We start from the raw sequence: 16494 nt of genomic DNA, 5'->3' as shown, positions 1-16494 counted from the left end.
CTCCATTTTGAAGAACACATTTTGAAAAACAATGTAGCACTTTCAAAGTGAGAAATTTTCATGGTGGTTTATTTGTATTTAGCTATGCAGATAGCATGATCACAATACATTTGTAGTGGTAAGATTTACTCAAAAGCATCTCTTCCATATGAATCAGTTGCACAGTTCTACTTATGTTAAATAGTCTGCAAGCACAGATCAAGAGATTAGGAAGGAGACAGTGCAAATAAAATATGAGTAGGACTCAAGTCTTGTAAAAAATACCCTAAATACACCTGAAGTGTTTGATGTGCAAAGGAAAGAGCTGAGCCATCTAGAATTCTTAAGTGAGAAAAATTCATTATGAAAAATAAATATTTACACAGAAGAGAGTCTCTAAATAGGGTTCTTTCCAGCCAAATCTAAGGGATGTGGTTTGGATTAATTTCCATGCCCCTTACTATTGGGATATAAAGATCACGAACAGTTCTTAAATAATGTCAACATATTTTTGACGCTGCAAGAATATTTTTCTCAAGATTTCCAAAACAGAGAGATTGAAGACTTTCCAGTCTAGGAACAAACCTGTTCAGCAGGAAGAGCCTAAACTATAGTATGAGATCTAAACTAAAATTTCAAGATGTAATCAGATTGGCATTCTTTAGCACTTCCAGCTGGATCAACAGACTGATCATCCAAGAGCAGTTTTTCATCAACAACTCCCCTGTGAAGTCCACATTTTTAGTTAACTGGACACATTTCAGATACTATACTTGGGATGAGAACAGAACAGAGAAGACAATGCTTGATGGCTCTTAGCAACAAGGAACTGATTAAATGAGATATGCCTTTGCCATTCCAGGCAATATATGTGGCACTGTTTTCATTCTGTTTAGAAATGGGAGAAAATTCTTTCCTGGCCTTAAACTTATGAAATCTCTACATCTCTTCAACATCACAAGAAACTGAATTCTAAGTGGCCCTTCCAGTACCTTGCTTTGACTTACTCTTTCAGTTGTCTATCTATAGGTCTGCTGAGCCTCTGAAACATCTTATCAACAGATAAAGCACTGAAATGGAATAATTTTCATCCTGGTCAAATGCATGAACACAGAAAAATGACTTTGCAATAAGGTTTGGACATCTATTTTGATCTCTAGTCTGTGGTAATATGCGTTACTCTATAGTACTAGTTTGGCAGGTAGGATAAACTGAGTGGAGAAAATCTTGCTTCATCAAAATCTGGAAAGCACTTTACTCATACATACCTTTTCTAAAAAGGGAAATAATCAATAAGACAATTAGGTTGTAGGAAATATAACTAAAGTCAATAAAATAGAGACTTGGGAGGGGTGCAAGAGAAAGGCAATTCTTTTATATTATGAAAGTGGCAAATGTAAACAAAAACTAATTCAATGTTCCATCTTTCCTGTGGGAAAAAGTTTGTATCTCCATCCTCTTTGCATTTGTAATGCCTTAGACTGTACAATGAAGAAAGAAATGCCAGCTCATCCAATTATTTAATAGACAAGAGGGCATACTTCTCTATTTAGAATATAGCTCTCTTTAAATTTTGTCTCTCTCAACTCAAATCTAGAATTTTAAAGGACGTAAGTTTCCTGAGAAATTCTACTATATAATGGACAACAGATGCTTTGCAGATATTACATATCTGAAGGCTTAAATATGATGAGCTCATCTACAGTGTGCTTTGTGGCTAATGGCTAAATAGTTCAAACTGTAACTAGTTCAGTCTGACTGATCATCCTGAATGTTGTATTCTCCTCCTTCTCTAAATTTTTTTGCTGTTGGCAGAAAACCAGGATTCGTCTTTAGCATAAGCAGTTATCCCACCTAAATTTTTATTCCAGAATGTGCTTCAAATAGCAGAGTAGTCACCTTAATGATAGTACCATAAATGGAGTTTAAAACAAGTAGGAAAGTATCCTAGCCTTTATCAAATTGAGGTGTATTTCTATTTCATACGTCACTGCTTGCCTTAGTGCACAATCTGTAGGTGAGAGCATTACAAGTTATGTGTCTTCTGTTAAGTGTGATAAAATAGCCAATTCACAGTGGTTTGTAAGGAGAGGGCATCATTCCCCAGCACTCATCATTATTTATAAAATATTCCATCACTGCCTTTGGTTCTCCTTAAGCTTTATCATGCATTACTAGTTGCAAGCTGGAGTTAATGAAGGACTAGTGATAAGAAAAGATAGAGTAATGAAATTCAAATTTTCCAGGTCTGACTTGTATCATCTATAAGCATGGAGGCAGACTTTGAGTTTAGGCCTTGATTCAGACTTTGGTTTAGACAAGCATTAACCATGGGATCAATGTCAGTGTGCCCTTTAGAATCAGTGATTCAAATTACTGTGGTTGTAGGCAGTTTAAATATCACTTTAAAGCTAATCAAATACTCCAGTACTTTGTGAATATAGGGTGTTAATAGAGCAGAGTGCAAGCCAGTTTAAAGAAGTCCATTTGCTACAGAGAGAAAAGCAAGTATTGAGACTGCCAGCTTTACGAAGAGTAGGCATGTTAAACTCTTGTATCTTTCTGTAAAAATCAGGACTTTTCTCCTTGTCGTTTTGTTCACATATCATACTCACAGCTAAAATCAGACGATCTCTTTCGACCAAATCAGCTAGTTTGTTCAAGAGTCTTCCTCGCTCTGAAGCATCCATTGTACGCCAGGTTGATCCGAGCTCAAAAGCTTTTCTAGCTGCTTTAACTGCCTTGTCTACATCCGCCTGTGGGGAAAACAAAAACACTTACGTGATCAATAATTGGTTCTGTCATAAGCCTTTTTTTGCTGTTCAATGTGTAAAATTTAGCAAAAGTTTTGACATAAAGTTGAAGTAAGAGGAAAAAACTGCAATCATATCAAAATTAGTACCAGTAATGTTAAATATATGGGCTATTTTCTTTCAAACATTTCTGTTGCCATATCAGGAATGTGAAATTCTATGAGAAACAGATGGGTTCTCAAAGTTTCCAAAATAAAAATACATAAAAGAACTCTATTTTAAAAATTTAGATTTTTAAACCCTTCTTATACACCAAGCACTTACATTAATGATAAAATCTCTTTTATTTATAAAGAGATGCCTGAGTCTGTAAAGTAAATGCTTAATTACTTATAATCTGAAAGTGTCTTACAGGGCAATGAAGACCAGGTTAGAAAAGCCTATTCCTTAGGATGTTTTATAAAATGAAGACAAATTTATTATAAAGGATGATAAATCAATAAATTTATTTTTGAAAGTTTTAAAAAACATTTATGGATAAAATGACTTTAAAAATAAGCCAGGTTTAACAAGCTAAGCCTAGGTATTTTGAAGTCTAAGCATTGTCTTTGCACATAGAGCTAATTTGTTGGTCCATTGATGGTTTTTTTATTGTGTATTTTTTTACTTATCATTTGGTTTCCAGTACAGAAGAAAAATCTACAATGACACTATTCTGTGTAAAGGGTGTTCCAGGATTTAAGAAAAAACAATTACAATTTCTTGGAAAAAGGCTTTTTGTACTTGGAATTCTTCTGTATTTCAAAATTCTTGTAAAATTTACCAATTAAAATAGTGACATAGAAAAGAGGTTTATTCCAGATTTTTTGTCAGAAACAAAAAAATTTTGAGGAAAAAAAGGAATAAAAAGGAGTTTCTATATAGGCTACAATTCCTAGAGAAATTTGCACGCAGTGTTTGAAGGATATCTTTCAAACATTTTTGTGTCCTGCTGATTGCTAATATCTCCTCCATGGAAATCATTGTCAAGGTTGACTAAGTCAGCAAATTCAGCTAAGTCAACACTGTAGTCAATTGTTTTAAACATGAACTAGATCTTGAATCTTTAACTGATATTTGTGGTGATCAGCGAAATTTTAAGCTGTGAGTGGGGTGTGTTAGTGGCTTGGAAAGCCCAGCACAGACCTGTGAGGCAGAAGGCCACAGAACTTCCAAAAGTTTTTCCAGAAAATTTTGGAAAAGATAGGAAGGAACTATGTGAATAGCACAGCCATTACTGTAGGGTAATACTGACCAGTCACCTGCACCAGGTAGCTGAAATATACCAACTAAAAGTTGATTTTGTTCAGAATCTTTCAGCATGTTGTCAAAAGCCTCATCACTATATGTGACCCCTATCATTAATTTTCTACATATTTGCAGTAGGACTCAAGGGCTGTGGCTTGGCCTTAACTGGAAAAGGAGAAGAGGAAAATATTATATGAATATGAATGACGTAAATTAAAGTTACCTTGTCTGGTGTTCCTTATGCTAGAAATGCAGAAACAATTAAAACAGAGAAAAATAATATAAGAATAATAGAGGGCTGTGAATGAAAAGTAACTAAAAAAGATTGTTCTTCAACTGTATGAAATGTAATTTCATTGCATAAATCTACACTATAAGTATAAAAACTCCTTTCTGAGCCAGTTTAGATTTTTTACAGAAGTACATTTAGTTTACATAAGCTGACCATTTGGTGAGCTGCTTTGTTATTACTAGAGGCCTTTAGGATTAGGAATCTTGAAAGAGCCATCAAACTGGAAGAAAACAGTTCCCACCCACATATATGTCTGTTCTTTGTAATCTCCTCTTGTTTTTTAAAATACCACTGCAAGGCAATGGACAGTCCTTTGTCAACCCTATTGTATGCACAAATTAAATTCCTAAAATCTCTTGGCTCATTATCTGAAGTCTAGCCTCTTGCATATTAGGTTCATAATGGCTGTGTAATTTACTAGATCTGCACAATTCACAAGACAATTTAGTAAATAGCAGTTGTCATTACACATTAGTTTGAAAAATTATTGAAGAGGAAGCAAACCTGTGTTTTGAATAGTAGTATCTCTTTTATTTAATGAATTGTTAGAGAGCTTGTAAGGAAAGAAATCTACAAAAATTTTGAATGATAACTGAACAGTTGCAGGTTATGAGTTATTTAATTTAGGGATGATAAATTATCATGTTTACTTATAGACAACTGGTATTAAAGATAATAAAAACTTTTGAAAAACTTCAGGTGTTTAGATTTTTAAAAATTATTTATTTCCAGGTGAAATAATTAAAAGTCAGACTTTCTCATCCGTGTTTCTCTAAGAAAATGTTTAAAATGTGATATCATTATGACCTTCTTAGTAATTTGTGGTCACTATTGCTCAAGTACTAGACAACATTAAAGACAAAGATTATTAGATGAGATTACAGACCAGAGTGAGAAAGATTTAATGAGAAGATAATTCTGAGTGTTATTCTCAATACAGATGTACTTCTCATCTTCAGATTATTCTGATCATCTGCAGAATTTTATTTATGTGTGAACTTCTGTACAGTAAATTAAAACATTCTGAAAAACTACGTGCTTATTATATTCGCTATCATTTTTGGTGAACTTATAACACAAACTTACAATTTTAACATTAGTTCTACTGGATAAAAAGTTGTTTAACATTTTGATGTTAAGCTTAAAAAACACTTCTTATACAAAACATTCTAGAGAGGCATATTTCTTGACTAAAATGAATATATAATTTTGTGAGAAATGTGAAAAACATTCACTTTTGGATGCAAGATTAACTTTGAAGTAGAAATGTAGAAAAATAAATATATATGTGCAAGAACCAAACCAGTAATTATAAAACCAGCTTTATTTCCAGTTACAGTCACCTAGTAACATGGATATAAAACCTTAATTTCTTGTATTTACTTCTTCAGAATATATTAAAAAACTCTTTCTTTGGCCAGTACTTTAAATGCTGTTAAGCACACTGTCTGTCTTATTTAAGGAAAACTACTACCTTCTTTACATTTCAACTATAAAACTTTCCACAACAGAATCTCATAAATTTTTTTTAAAACATACGTTTCTTCAGAGTTTTGAACAATATATTCATATTGCACAATATGAACATCTGCTTCACTGGTTCAACATACTTTAAGGAGGTCAGTTTTGTGGAATTAGTGAGTATTTCATAGCCCACATTCAGCTTGAAAGTAATTTTTAGGACTATGTCTCAATATGTTTTTCACAAAACATAATATTTGTAGGGGGCAGTGAGACTACTAAAAACAGTCATGGTAGTGATCATCTTCACAGAATTTGTGGGAAATTATAGGTATTTGTCCTTTTTGTATTTTCTATAAGGAAAGGGCATTTATCAATGTGTCATGAACAAGATTATATTAATTTTTAATGAAGAAAACATAACAGAAAAATAAAATAAAATACCACCTATTTTTTCAGATGTCAATTATCACAGATAAGAAAAAGAACCAATAATATTAGTAAAACAAATCAGCAAAAAATATTTTTTCAGAACTTTTCTCATATGAGCCTAAGGTAAATCTATTTTTCAGTGCCTCTTTACAAAAAATGTTATGGTTTATTAAAAAAGAGTTTGTGAAAGAAGGTATACAGGATGAAGTAAGTCCATCTAAGGTGGTTCTACATTACACAAATGGCTGCTTGCCTTCCTACTTTTAAGATACACTGAAATTAAAGTTACAGTTAAGAGCAAGAAAGAAAACTCTACCTTGTCGCCTTCTTCAACCTCACAGATTTTCTCTTCAGTTGCGGGGTTAAAGACTGCAAATTTTTTACCACTGACTGAATCATGCCATTCATTATTTATAAATATCTGCAGGGAAAGAAACAGTGCAACAATATTAGTAACACATATGTAGCTGTTGTCTCTTATATGTTGTAGTGAATAAACCTACCTTTCATAGCTGAGAGCTGCCAGATTCATAGATGTCTGAACTAAAACTGGAGAGCTGTTACTACATTATTCTGAAGAGATGAGTAATCACATACACACTTAACCAGGACAAGTTTTTAAAAATTCACTTCCCTTGGAGAGGAAAACTTTCTCTACATTGCATTTTTCACTGTTAATATCATAAAAGTATGCTGTTCTAAAGTAGTCCTTCCTTTCTGTGAAGTAGAAGGGAGGCTCAGTCCTAAATGACCTATGGAAACCTACCTGAGTTTCCTGCACCCACAGGGCTGGTAACAATGGAGGCCCTTTCTGTTATATGGCCTGACAGAAGTAAACCAGTCCTTGGATTTAATAAGTATAGTATATTGAATTAAGAATATCCTGGATATCACTGTTTTAATTAGCTTTGCTTTTATTTATCTTCAGTCTCTCCTGCCAAAAAAAAAAAAAAATCCCAACAAAGAACAAACCAAACCATACCCCCAAAAAAATAAGAGCAATAGCAGGGTATTTTGAAATTGAAGCTGAGACTGAAATAACCCTGCCATAGTCAATTGAATAAGTTAAAGAATCATGGAATGGATAAGGCTGGAAGGAACCACAGTGGGGTCATAAGGTCCAATTTCCCTGCTCAGGTAGGGTTATATTAGAGCACATTGCACAGAATTGCACCCAGATGGTTTTGTGTGCTTAGGACATACAAAAGGACCTCTGGTTGAAATTTGAGGTACTTATCTCTGTTCACAAAAGCAAAACAGAGCCTGAGTCTTACCTGTGGGTGCGCAACATTTATACAACTTTAGAGCCTGCCATCTCTGAGGCATTGTTGGTAAAATTAGCAAAGTGGTTTAATATCTTTTTAAACTGTAGGTTAACCTTGAAGCAGAAAGGAAATGCCAATTGAAAAGACCTGATAAATGCACAGCTGTTAAAAAGAGGAGGATAAGTTGCTAATAAGTGTTGTGTACACTTGGAGTGGGCATGATAAAGTATACAGTCCAAAGTTAACAGCACCTGTCCTTCTCTACCTGATCCTCTGTGATCTCTGGGTTCAAGTCAGTGCTGAAATGGGTGTGCCATGCTAAGCTGTCCTACCAGTACCTTGAGCCGACCCTCCTGATGCTGGTGGGCTGGTGCCCTCCCTTCTCAGTGGCTTCCGTGCCATTGCATTCTAGGTGTGCATGTGAGATCTCGAATGTACTCACCTGCAAAGACAGGTCAGGCTCTGACTCACTGTACCAGGTATTTTGAGCTCAAATTGTGCTTCTCTCTAGAGTCAAGGCATCTTGCCTCACAGTTAGTTACTGGAGTCTAGCAGTGAGATCAGCTAGCACTCTCCATTAGGACAAAGAACTTAGGCTTGATGCTTACAGTAACAGGAACTTTGAAATAGAAAACCAGAAAATACTTTGGTGTAGGCAAAGTAGATGATGGTTGACTAAAGACATGGCAGAACAGTATCAAGATGCCAGAACTGTAGGATAAATGCTTTTTGCCACAGCTACTTGAGAAACAAATCCTTCTACCACAACCACATATGTTACTAAAATGTGACAGGTTTCAGAGAATAAATTTTCTGCATAGTATTAAAACTGGCTGAGTAGTTGTTAATAATTGGTAAATAGTTTGTTTAATAACCATCAAAATTGATAAAATTAAGATCCATAAATGGATATGGCAATAATCTGTTAATATATTAATATATTCCTGTATTATATTAATGTAGTTCTGTATTTTTCTGCTTGTTATTATGAGGGCAATTTATATAGTGTCATTTCTACCTCTGACCATCAGGATGGACTAGAAAACTCCTGATTTAACAAAAGCTGTCTGTGAAAAAATATCTAAGTCCATAGAAATTTCTGATTGGTGATGAAGCAAGTTATAAGTATACCCACACAAAATTTCAGTTGTGGTGAAAGGACAGAGACAGCAGTTAAATGGTTAAAATTACAAAAGCCATTGCCAAGAAAAGAGGCAAAGTAAAAGGTAAATATTAACATAACACTGCTATGATGTTACAGTATGCCAAATTCATATCTGTCTGTGAAAGGAATAATAGAAAAACATACCATTTTTGGAAATACTTAAAGTGCTAATTTAAATACTACATTTATTGCACCAATCAATATCACCCATAATATTAGTTTAGAATATATTTCTTATTAATGTTTCTAAAACCATTCCTGTTTAAAACATAACTTCATTATATTATATATATATATATATATGCAATATTGTATCAGAGTTGTATAAATCAAACTACCCATATGTCTTTCATAAGCTAGAAAGCGGCCTTGCAAAATGGGGGTAAGAAAGATGGGAGAGGGAAAAAATCAAAACTCTCATGTGAGCTGTATTAACACATTTCAGGGCAGCTGTACTCATTAATGTGCATGCAGCCATGCTCATAAAATGCTGTGGAGTGTTTTTGACAAACAGGATGTGGAGGTCTAAATCCAGGCAACACTGAAGTACCGGCTAAGAACAGCCTCTAGCAACAACCTTGACCTGCTGAGGGAAACAATGCTTGGGATCACCTTGCAAAGGTTAGAGTGTTTTGTCAGTGAGTCAGAAATCTACTGATAGTTCTTCAGACATAAATGCAAAGGACTTACCCCTCTGTGGGAAGAGCTGTGCACTGGATTGTCTGTGGTGACTGTCTATGGCCCACCAGGTTTAGGGCTACAAATTTATTTTGCAAAGATTTATAAATATTGTTACAGATGTTTTGTAACTCTTACTTCACTGGAATTTTAGGAAAGAAGATTTTTGTTTATTTCAACAACCCAAAGAGTAATGACTGTTCAGATTTTTTTGCAGTAGAAGTGGAAATACAGATTTCCAGTAGATGAGACTGTACACTGTTGGAGCTTAGTATTTTAAATAAAACACAGGCACCATAATTCAAAAACCCTCTGATGTCTTTATTCCTCAATGTCATAGGGCAATTAAATCTTGCACTTCTGAAATTATTGATTTCAGTTCAAATGATCTAATACCATCCATTGGTGTTGAAGTTACCTGTAAGGCTACAGTATTTCTGTCCTTGTTTACACAGTTGATTTCACCACTCAGGTGACCTGAGCAGAGAGTGGAGACACAAGATCTAAACTTTGCCTATTCTTTTGTTTTGTTTTGTTTTATTTTTTGGTCATCCCAGTGGTTTCTTTTCCTTCAGTTCTGGAGTATTTTGAAAGAATTTTAAATTAATTTTGGAGTATCTGCTAGATGGGAAGTGACATATTTGTGTCTGTGCTGCATGAAGGAAGAAAGCATTTTACTCTGTACAACTTTGCTTATGAAAAACAACACCATGGCTTTACTGAAAGAAATTTTAGGGTCTTTACATAAGGTGTCATCTTATGAATCATAACTTTTTGCTATGCAGTCTGTACAAGGTTGCAGGCTTCAGTCCCTCTGCAAAATAGCTTAGAAGTACAGCTTAAAAAGAAAATTTCTGCTGTTGCATTGATCCCATATTCAGAGTCTTCCTATAAACTCACTGTTTGTTCAGGAGAAAGTTCTATATAATTCACTAATAATGATTTACATTATAATTCATACAGAGATGTAGTCAAGAAAGGTAATGGAACTAACTAAAAAGTAGACCTTCACTAACTTAGCTGTTAAGCATAGCTTTTTAAACATGGAAATAAAGGTCTAAGCTATCTTCTGTTTAGATATCAGAAACTCTTCCAAACTTAAAGTATAAGAAAAAGCAAAGCCTCTTCCCACCTTAAATCTGCCCCTGACTATAACAAAACTTTTCTTGACAATCCTGTTCCAGAGATAAAAGTAATCACCAGATTTGAGCCCTTGCTCATCTGACTGGTCTCAAGCTTTTTTGTGTGGACTGTGAAGCAGGGAATTTCACAAAGAGCACGTTTTTACAGGCCAGAAACAATAAGGAGACACCAGGGTAGAGGCTGGACATGTGCTGGAGGCAGTTCAGCATCACTCGTGTGAGGTGGTGCACAGTGCTGAGTAACTGTTGTACCTGTTCACTCCTCCTTATATAGATTGTGACTGTCACTTAGGTATTCTTGAGTACAGTAACTCATTAAAAATTTACTCGGCAGTAAATTTTACAGATACATCTAAGCCTTAAAGTTTTGTGCCCAAGACAAGTCTCATTTCAAGCGCCAGAATTTCTAATTTACTAGTCTCAAATTATGTCATGGAATCTCACTGTATTCTTTGAGCAAAAAAATTAAAATATGTGGCATGTCTTAAGGTACTAACAAAGAATGAAAATTTAAGCTTTAAAGAAATATGTCAATATAGATGCTGGTGTGAAATCTCTTTTTTTTCTCCCCTTCAAGTTTGTCCTTACAAGAATTTTATATTTGGCTAATATTCCATGTAACTTTCTTTCTCTCTCTTGCAATATGTTATTATTTATGCAGGAATTACATTTTACTGCTGCAATGGACTAATAATCAGAGAACATACTCTTTCTATTAAATGTTATGTAACTTTTTTTGATTTTCCACTTAGTGACTCTGTGTACACAAAGTGAGCTGCTCTAACAAAGAATAAGTTTATATAGTAACTTTCTAGCTCATTACCTTTCCCCAGATAGTCCAATTACGTTTTTGAGCTTTTATCCCTGACTTTTGTTTTTGAAGCTAGTGGCTGCAGCATTTTAATGTTCAACTATAATTTTTCTTTACTCAAAGTGTCTTATCCTTCCACACTTCCTGATATTACACATATAGCTGAGCAATAGAATGTTGAGCCCTTTTCTTCCCATCATGCAATTTGACAACCTAATAATTAACTAATCTTAGTTTCTCTGATTAAAGGAGTACTACAGGGTTTAGTGTATGTGAAAGCATCATGACAGAAAGCATTTGTCAAGTAATCATTGTCTAATTCCTCAGTGTTGACTAAGTAAAATATTTACTAACACATTTTTAGCTAGCTACCAAAAGTCATTGGGTTAATGGAGATATCTTTAAAGGAGGTTCGTATATGAAACCAGCTCAAGATTACTTTATGGTTCAAAATCCAAGCCAATTTCAGTGTTTAAAATACATTTGAGTTCATGTCTGAAAGTCAAATTTCATGAGGAGTGTTAAGTGTTATACCATATGTAAAAGGCTTACTCTGAAATATATCTATACCTATCTATAGATCATTTAGTTAAGTGAACTTAGTGAAAAGCCATAAATGATACCAAACATAGAAAATAAAATAGAGAGACTGCTAAATAAACAGAGTCCTTGGAACATCTGCAGTTCTCTCTGCAGATCCTTTTGTTGATGACTGATAGAAAAAATGAATCAGAGGTTATGAAGATGAAGGATCTAGTTCTAGCTAATTTAGACAGACAGTTTAATACATCACCAGCAATTAGTGCTTCCCTCATCTTGATCCTTCCAGTGTTACTAGTCACCCACATTCCATGTTCCATCTTACATGAGACAGGAGAGGCATGGGATGGGTACACAAGAGAGCAAAGGTCTTATTAAATTAGGGTATGAGTGCTGCGTATGGGGTGACATTTCTGTTTTCCCAACTTCCACAGTACACTGCTGGGACTTTCAAACAGTCCTATGTGATATTTGAAGAGAGGAGGAAAACATTGCAAAAATCAAGCTTCCAAAGACGTGTGCTAGATTTTGTAAACAAGGGCATTGCTTTTCTACACAGTTAGAATTTATATGCAGCTTTTAAGGAAACAGTACCTATTGTCAAGGCAAAAAAAATATTTATTGCACAGTACAAATTAGACTTTTCAACAATGCTGGCTGTCCTTTGGTTGCTTTTTTGTACTAACAGAATAGATTCTTAATAATGAAATATTTCAAAAGAATGGAAATATTTACAGGAATTTGTGTATTGCATATTCAGTTACATCACTTGTTGTTTTTTGCATGTTAGTTTTATTGCATATTGTTGTTTTCCTTTAGAAACTAAAAAATCAAACTGTAATTTTTTTTTGAGACAGGAATAGCAGTAGCAGGCTACTACATGGCAGAACTACGTATCTTTCCTGTTAAATATTTACAAAGTAAGATCCTATGTGATTTATTCAAGAAAGAAATGTAGCGGAACCTGGTTTTTTCCATAAGAAAAAAAGGATAGCATGGAATTTAAAAGAACTAATTTAGATTAATACCTACTTTAGGAAAAGAAACTAAACAGTGATGCTAGAAAATAAAATTATTTCCCTTGTTATGGTATCAAGAAAAATAAAAGAACAGTAACCAAGAATTGCGAGAGTTAAGAGGTCCTCTCTGATCAATTGAAACCTGAATGTTTTGGAGGACAAAGTTTCTATCACCACTTCTCCAAAGCTCTAGCAGATATCTGTGTGCTGCAATACAATGTTATAAAACCAGCAAAGAGTCTTTTAAACCTGGAAACACAAGTCTGGATTCAGACCTTTTTTATCTATATATTTCTAACTCTATATGGAAAGAATTTTCTATTTCAAGGAGTTTATGGTAATATTGCATTGTTAGATTGGTAACTATATCTACTTTATTAGCTACTTGTTTACTTGAAAAACAGATTCAAAACCAGATTCATTTTCTCTAATGTAAATATGTGACCAGAATTAATTTTATTTTAGTTTTGTTTTCACACATCCCTTAGCATGTAAGCTTATCGGGTATAATTATTTGAATATGATTATAACACAGTGTAATATGCTAGCATTTTAATTTGCTGTTTTAATTCACTGTTCTGAAAAATAATATAGTAGAAACATTTCCTTCTTTGTTCCAATTATACTTTTTGGTAAACTTATCACTGATGAAAATTTGTTTCAGGAGAAATATAACACCCACACCAAGTGGAATGTGGAACAATTCTATCATGCATGCACATATGGGTGCTTTAAATTAGGTTAAAAGCTTAACTGAATATCACTTGTTAATATGTGTAAAATCAGAATTCAGACAGAATAAACATTTTAAGCACTTATTTAGAGTGTCTTCCATAGTTCATATAAGGTTAAAATGAACACATCCTACTGTCTGAAGTGAATGCATAAGAAAGATCAGGAAAATCAAGTGCTACTAACCTTGGTGTACTTAATTTTCAGATCTTTTAATGGTTCTGGCAGCACTGGCATAACTGGAGCAGGATTGCCATCTGAGCCTTGTTTCTTCATGATTTCAGCTGAGAAGTTTGAGGACCTGAAACACAGGTGAAATAAGGTGTAAAGGGAATGCAGTGATTTTTGCCCTGACTGAGCTCTTGGCTTTATTTGTGCTTTTTATCTGAACCAGCCATGGTATATTTGCATACAGCAATATGATTGGATGAAAGAATTCATCGCAAATAGAAAATGACACTACCTATTTTTATGACCAAAAGCAACAGCCTTTTCAGTGAGCTGAGACCTTGATGAAGCACATGATGCTGAAACAATCTGCCTAAGCAGACACTGTGAATTCCTTACTCGAGAGTAGAGCTTAAGACCTCCTCATCTTACCTGTAAAATTGCTCTCTCTCAGCAGGCAGGTATCCAGATTCTAAGGGAAATCCTTCATGTACTTGAAGGTAGGTCGGAAGGTAAAGAGAGACTTGGCAGCTCTGAAAACAAACCAAGCCCTTCTTACTAGGAGGTTGATGAGAATAATTACCAGAGCTAGAAAGCATTCATTAAAAACAAGCCACCTTAGGTTACATTTTAATATGTTCAGAGTACATTAGAAGTAATATAATAATGTTTGTTTTGTAGATCATAGAGATAAGCAAATACTAGGGTGATAAAAAATCCTTCATGCATTTTTCAAAAATGTGAAGGTGGAAAAAATTACCAATCCAGAAAAAAACTCTCCTTGAGTAAATCATTATATAAACTTGGGTGGTTTTTTTTTTGGTTTTTTTTTGTTTGTTTGTTTTTGTTTTTTTTTTTCCTCTTCTAGACAACACCACAAATTTGAGGACAAAGTTTTTAACACAGTGCCCTTTGAAATATCTGAGTCCAAAACAACTTGATAAATAAACTAGACTTTTCTACTCTGGATGGAAGCCACTCTTCTCTTCTGATTATTCAAAGAAAAATATATATCTTGCACAGGAAAATCATCTTATAAGGTACAAGAAACTCCTTTTTTCATCAAGTCCTGCCTTTTCTGATCAGTGGTCTCACATAAAAACAGAACCTGTTTTTATATGCTAGGATTCTGACTAATACACAATGGATCCACGCCATAGAAATAGAATAAAATTATCTTTTTGCTTTCATTAAGATTACATAAATGCTTGGAGAATTCACAGCTCTCAGTTATTTCATGTAATTCATATTTTGGAAGAGCATTTTCAGACTTTAACATTTTGGGTTACATTGTTTGCCTGCCTTAGAGAATGTCTTTGAGTCTCTTGTCTCATGCAGAAAACAGAATGTCTAAATAGGGTTTGTTTATTTTTATTTGGAATACGACTTTGAAGTCCTATTCTTGTGCAGAATTTTTTTTACAGACTTACATACTGAAGTCTACTCTAGCAGTCTTCCTGCCATTAATTTCTCCATTAACCACAAATAGTTTGTCTCTAGTTAACACCTCTGCAAATAGCTCAGATTTGCCTAACTGGAAATGCAAAACAGAGATCAGTGGATTTCTCTGGTTTCAGGTAAAGCAAAGATCTTTCTCACAGATGAAAGTGTTTTAAATGAATTCTCATTTAGGTACTATTGTATGCCCAATTTTAAAAGAAACACATTTTAACTAGAAGTTAATTATTATAATTCCTTAGGAAAATTATAACAAATATCTTTGAATATCTATAAAGGACGTCCTGAAATCTCTGTAGGCAGGCTTTAAAGATGCTGGATGACAAGTTTAAATTTTCCCAAAAATGCTGTTTTGTTTTCTCAATCACTGTTTTGTTTTCCACACCATTTATTCATTTAAGACATACTTTAAACTTAAGATATACTCTAACCCTAACACTAACCCTCACCCTAACCCTTTTCTCTTTTTTTTTTCTCTTTCACCCTTGGATTTCATGAATCACTTTCACTTTCCTATTTACTTTCAGTCTAGGAATGCTTTTAGACTAGAGCTGAAAGTAGTTTATTTTCCACATGTACCATCTTCCTGTTTATTCTAGCTTTCTGCTATTTTCATTCTAGGACCTTTTTTTCACATCCTGAGTCACAATTCTTTCAAATTTCACTTAAATAACAATATGCAATTCAAGAATTATAACTATTTATAGGACTGTACTATTATTTCAAGTAGTGAATTATACAACAATTGGATAATACAGCTATTGAAGTTTACATAGTTTTGTTGCTAATGTTTTCTTGGAAATGTTATATTCTACCTAATTCTTTCCTTTATTGGTCAATAATTTGCTTGTAACTTGTTATCTTTTCACTGCCAAAGGAAGGATCCCTAGAGACTCCAAACCCTGGCAAAGTATGTGATGTATGTTCAGATTTTGTGATAGAGCTTTCTATATTTCAAAGCATAACATTTATTCCAGTTCAAAACTACTAACGTCCCCTCTTTAATACAACAATTTCAGAGAGTAACAAGAGTAGAGGTCCACAATGTAAGTTGCGATTAAACTGTGATATGCCTTGCTGAATGACATTGTCTGTGGTAAAATATGAGACCAATGGCTGCATGAACTTTAGGTCTGACCTGGGTCACTCTGTGTCAGGAAGTTAAGTGAAAGTTTTATGCTGGAAAAAAGCTGGAAGTAGTTTTTCTATGTGTCTCTTCTCAAAGATTGGACAAAAAAATTAATAACCAAATGCAGCATAGCAAATTACAAGTTCTCCTCATATAAGACCATACAGTGGGACATCAACAATG

General features: G+C 34.0%; 1 protein-coding gene across 1 annotated transcript in view; it reads right to left on the bottom strand.

Annotated features, from left to right (window-relative positions):
* Positions 1 to 14260, bottom strand: part of ALDH1A1 (aldehyde dehydrogenase 1 family member A1) — a 30919-nt gene extending 16659 nt beyond the window's left edge. The window contains exons 1-4 of the mRNA XM_039719446.1: positions 14157 to 14260; positions 13743 to 13857; positions 6521 to 6625; positions 2595 to 2735 (exon numbers count right to left, since the gene is read on the bottom strand). Coding sequence (XP_039575380.1) covers positions 2595 to 2735; positions 6521 to 6625; positions 13743 to 13832 — 336 coding nt within the window. The 5' untranslated portion in view covers positions 13833 to 13857; positions 14157 to 14260. The remainder of the gene's footprint in view (positions 1 to 2594; positions 2736 to 6520; positions 6626 to 13742; positions 13858 to 14156) is intronic.
* Positions 14261 to 16494: the final 2234 nt, after the last annotated feature.

The sequence above is a fragment of the Passer montanus genome, unplaced genomic scaffold (genome assembly GCF_014805655.1).
Source record: "Passer montanus isolate IOZ18808 unplaced genomic scaffold, ASM1480565v1 scaffold105, whole genome shotgun sequence".
Classification (NCBI taxonomy): Eukaryota; Metazoa; Chordata; class Aves; order Passeriformes; family Passeridae; genus Passer; species Passer montanus.
The sequence above is the reverse complement of the archived record's forward strand: the minus strand, read 5'-3'. Positions and strand labels throughout refer to the sequence as shown.